Raw genomic sequence first — 5,201 nt, forward strand, 5'->3', positions numbered from 1 at the left:
GGATAAACATGCAGAAATTAAAAGCACACTCATTTCTGTGTAAAGTTGATGATGGTCAAGTTTATGGGCCATTTGAAGCAGTATTTTGATTGATTGAATAATGTGGCTGATTTATTTTTGGGTGATTGAGCATAATGCACCACGTTACAGGTTCCTGGGGTTCTCTGAAGCAGACTTGTGATTGATTGAACAATGCTCATTTGCATAATCAAATTTTTGTATACATCAGCATTAAATCAGCAATTACCCATTTTTAAGAGAATCCAAAAAAATACCATAAGGTTGTGCATTTTTGGTAATTTGAGTTTACGGTCAGTTTTGACAATCATTTCAAAGTCTTCCAAAACTTTCCAGGAACAGAAAATACTTTCCAGGCGAGCATTATGGGTGCCGTCGGCAAAACAATTTAACATGTCACATAAGGCCAGGAGTTGCCGGATACCAGGTTTGAGATTATTTTATAAAATGGGGCGAGGGGGCGGGGGGGCGGGGGGGCTTGGCTGCTTAGGTTTGACCATGATTTTTAGCAACCCTTGTCGTCACACTGGTAAAAAAAGGCTGCCTCATTTCCAGTTTACGTGGATCTATTCAATTTGACAACTCTCAGTTGTTCAGGTTTGGAGTGGTTGATTTTAGTGCTTTTGACTCATTCAATTTCAATATCAAATAATACTATTATAAAAATGACCATTAAAAAAAGTATGCAAGCCTTGTTCTCTGAAACCAGGAGTGCACTGTCTATTTGGTAGTGGTTTCATATAAATACCCCAAAAACGTTAGGAGCAGATAATTACGCAAAAATTGGGAGGTCGAAAAACAAAAATATAGGCACTCGATAATAATAGTGTGGCTTTCTTTGCAAACACACTAATGATATTTGATTGAAATTATATTTTATCTTGTCATTTGTATGCTAACCTCATTTTTTTAAACATTTGAATAATGCTTTTCTGAAGTTCTTTTGTCTTTAACCCATATATAAGTGGATTGAGTACTGGGGGAAATATAATAATTGATACACCCATAGCTCTTCTCAGGTATGGGGACGCATTCTCAAATCTGTGAGAGATCAAAGTGATGGCAGCATTGAATTCAAAGAATAAAAAAACCACCAGATGTGTTCCACATGTTTGGAGCGCTTTCCCTCTCGCATCAGCCTGCTTCGTCATCATACAAGTCAACAAGACCTGGATGTATGTGTATGTTACTATAACCAGTGGTATACCTTGAATTACGCCAGTGAAAAACAAGCCAAAGTAGTTATTGAACTTTGTGTCATCACAGATTAGTTTTTGCATAGCTGGATTGGTGCAAAAAATATCCACAATATTAGTCCTGCAAATTCTGAACCTGGCAACTAAGGAAAAAAACACTATGTAAAACACAATCTCTGCTAACCAAATGGCAATAATGAGTCTCATTATCGTTTTCGGAATCATGATAGAGTTGTACCTAAGGGGCAAGCATATGGCGATATACCTGTCATAGGCCATCACTGTTAGAAACAAGAGGTTCCCTGTACCGTAGAAGTGAAGGAGAAAAGCCTGAAAGAAGCACCCAGGGTAGGAAATAGAGCGGTTCTTGGTCAAAATGCTGGTTACAAGCTGTGGTAGAAAAGCAGTGGCTCCAATCATGTCCATTAATGGTAGGTTTAACAGCAGGAGGAACATGGGCTTATGTAAACTCTTTGTGAAGACAATCGTTACAAACACCAGTGTATTGCAGAGCAAAATGGTCATATATGTCAGAGTTCCTAAGACAAAAACTGGGTATTTGCAGCCAGGCGGTAGGTCTAGTGACTGTAGTGTTAGTTGCATAGCCCAGTTACTTAGCGGATCACTTCCGTTCATCGTTAGATAGCTTTTGTTTCCAAAGAACGGGCTCTTCCTAGAAGAAATGAAAGAAAAAAAGGTTAATCAGTTATTACAGCATGAGGTGTAATATAAAAGTAATATAACTAAGGCTGTTAAAATCAGCGTGATAATAACGCGTGAACAAAATCTTATTTTAATCCGATATTATTTTTTGTGATTTGAAAAGTTTTTGCCCACAGAATGTCAACATTCATAGAATATTATTTTACTTTTTAATTCCACTTAATATGCATTCAATTACACTTGCAGCAAGTGACTACCTGTTTCATTTAGAGCAAGTGACAGTTTACAATTCCCAAATCTGTTGTGTTCCGTAAATGTCATATTCAACCCACACCAAGTGAGTCAATAAAACTCCCTCAAGATCACTTGGTCTAGTTTTTGCTTATTGAGTACATTTGGTATGAATGATAAAGTCTCATTCCATTTGATGATCTTATTTATCTTCAATTAGAATGGATTTAAAATATAAATTAAAAAAAAGTGTTTAATCGTGAGTTAACTCACCAATAATATATGATTAATCGCGATTACAATTTCTAATCATTTAACACCCCTTAATATAAAACAACATGATATCATCTAACTGTAACAGAAGGAGTCTGTCTTTCCTTTGATTTCTCGAAAACCATTCACCCGATCGATATCACACTTGACGGGTGTTTTGCTGAGGCCCCAATGAACTGAAGGGGTGAGTGTGAAGATGTTTGGATGAGCGGTAAACAAGAAAGCTGCAAGATGCAATGCCAGACGATAAGCAATTGACCTGTTCAGAACACTGCACTAGTAACTTAAATAGTGGTAGATATCGAACAGTTACACCATTTGAAAACTCCCCAAGACTCAGCGAGACACACATTGCTGAATACTCTCTCTCTTTCATCAATCATCTCACCTTTACTGAGATGCAGCATTGCGGCTGTAGGGCTGATTGGAAGCTATTTTATTGGCCTTTAACAAAAGGAACGCCCATAAAATTGTAAATTGTGTCTTGGGGCCAGTTGGATGGGTTTTAGGGCTAGGTAATTTCGGTGTAAGGTCCAGTTAATTGGGGCTTAGGGCAAGTTCAATGTGTTTCATCATTCAGCACAATGTAAGGTATATTAATCACCAAAAAAAATAGTTAATTGCACAAACATACATACTCACACATTAGACATTAGTCTAGTTTTGAAAGTATTACTTTTGTGTAACTTGTTCTGATTATGTGATGAATTTTTCATGAAAAATTACTCTTTAACGGCAGTACATTATCCAAAATGTTTCCAATTTTTATCAAAACACTTTTTTTTTAAGGTGACATTCTCCTTTGAATAGTTGCTCATGCCAGCACCAAGCCACTGGATTGTTTTCACGCATAGACTTTTATTGCCCAGGTATATTAATGGTCGACAAACTGTACCTGCCGATTGATGTTATCATAAAGTTTAACGATGTCATAAACAAAGTTTTACCCATACAGGGACACATTTTTTTTACTATTTAAAGTGGATAAATCTTATTTTATTGATTCCCTCTCCCTATCTCCCACAAACTCCTTGTCTTAATCTCAAAGAGGCCAAATCTACACGTTTTGTAGATGCTTTTTTGTGCGTGCAATAAGTCCTCACCAATATACACATAGAAAGTATTTAAACATACATATGTCACCAGGCGTGAGTCTGATTAGCCATTACAAGCAGTTCTGAAAATGTGCAGCTTCTGACATCGCAGGTGGGCGTGTCATCCTAGATGGATAACTGATTGACGAGCAACGTTTAATACAGTCCACTGGGTATGCTGATCTATCCAGCACAAATCTAGGTGGACACGCCCACCTATGATGTCAGAAGCTGCACACTTTCAAAATGGCTTGTAATGGCTAATCGCACTCACACCTGGTGTTATAATATGTCCCCTTTAACCTGTATTATATACAGTCTGAGTGCGTTACACCAACACTGGAGCTCGACTGGCGGAACACTTTGTGAAGAGGAGGTTTTTAGGAAGGTCCACGTGCTGGCTTGAGACCAATGGGGGGTGTCGGTGAGAACACAGGTTTGTCCAGTCTGAGTTCCAAGGTTTATAAACGTTATAACAGGACTGTATGGATGTGTGTTTGTAGGGAGGATGATAATGTGCGAAGGTAGGTAGGATGATAGTGTGTGTAGCTAAGGTGTGATGGGGAGGTAGTTAGCTAGGATGTCTGTGGTTTCTAGGAAGCAAACATAAATTAGAACAATCCATAATTCCGTTAAAGGTCCCATGATATGTCACCAGGTGTGAGTGTGATTAGCCGTTACAATCCGTTTTGAAAATCGTCCCCTTATGACTTCAAGTGGGCGTGTCCACCTAGATGTGTGATGGATAGATGAGCAACGTTTGCTACAGTCCACTGGGTGGGCTGGTAGGCTTATCTATCCCGCACAAATCTAGGTGGACACGCCCACCTGTGATGTCAGAAACTGCACATTTTCAAAATGGCTTGTAAGGCTAATCACACTCACAGTGCCATGTCATGGGACCTTTAAATAGTAAGTAGTTTAGTTAACAAGCCTTATACGATTGCATAACAAAAGTCATTGACCATTAAAAAACTCACATTGGTCAGTATATGCACATAAGGGGCCCTATTTTAACGGTCTGAAACGCAAGTGAGAAGCGGCAAGCGCAAGTAGCTTTGTGGGCGGTTCTATGGCGATGTTGCTATTTTGCCGGCGCATAAATGACTCTTGCGCCCGGCTCAAATCTAAAAAGGGTTGGTCTGAAGTAGAGTTTAGATTCTCTGCCCGAGCCCGAGCCCGACCCGACCCAACCCGACCCGCGGGCCAGGTCGGGCCGATATTTCCCACCACTATCCTCAGTTTTTGAAAAGACGAGCGCAGTCCACACAATGTGACCTCGGGCCTATTTTTTATCATTGGTTTATTGGCCTAATTTGAGGAGAAATCTATGCCATAAACAGAAATATTATAGGCCTTCATTACACAGATGTTTTCAATGCCGTGGAACGCTCCGTTCACTTGTATGGGTAGAAGTCCGATGACTTGTCAACCCCAGCGTTTTCCGTTGCTAAGCGACGTCACCGTCTTTGCGGACAAATTATTTCTCTGCTGATCAACACTACGAATGCTGGTAACGGATCAATTGTAAAAAGACACACCATGTGAAGTTATTTTTTCGTATTTGGCAAGTAGCCGTGTAATAAGCGGGATAATGTATAGAACGTCGCCGGTCGTTATCGAAAATAAGCCCCTTCAGGGCGAAGCAAGACACCTTCGCTGCGCGTCGGTGTACTGTTCACCCTGTCGGGGCTGACCGGCGTTCTATACATTATCCCTTACATAT

The 5,201-nt window shown here is 39.8% G+C and overlaps 1 protein-coding gene across 1 annotated transcript; it reads right to left on the reverse strand.

The window, feature by feature from the left end:
* Window positions 1-902: 902 nt before the first annotated feature.
* Window positions 903-1,850, reverse strand: LOC115561105 (olfactory receptor 1509-like). The gene has a single exon (XM_030380903.1). It carries the CDS (start codon window positions 1,848-1,850, stop codon window positions 903-905), a length of 948 nt encoding a protein of 315 aa, XP_030236763.1.
* Between the last annotated feature and the right edge of the window lie 3,351 nt (window positions 1,851-5,201).

Source organism: Gadus morhua, chromosome 16 (genome assembly GCF_902167405.1).
Source record: "Gadus morhua chromosome 16, gadMor3.0, whole genome shotgun sequence".
Lineage (NCBI taxonomy): Eukaryota > Metazoa > Chordata > Actinopteri > Gadiformes > Gadidae > Gadus > Gadus morhua.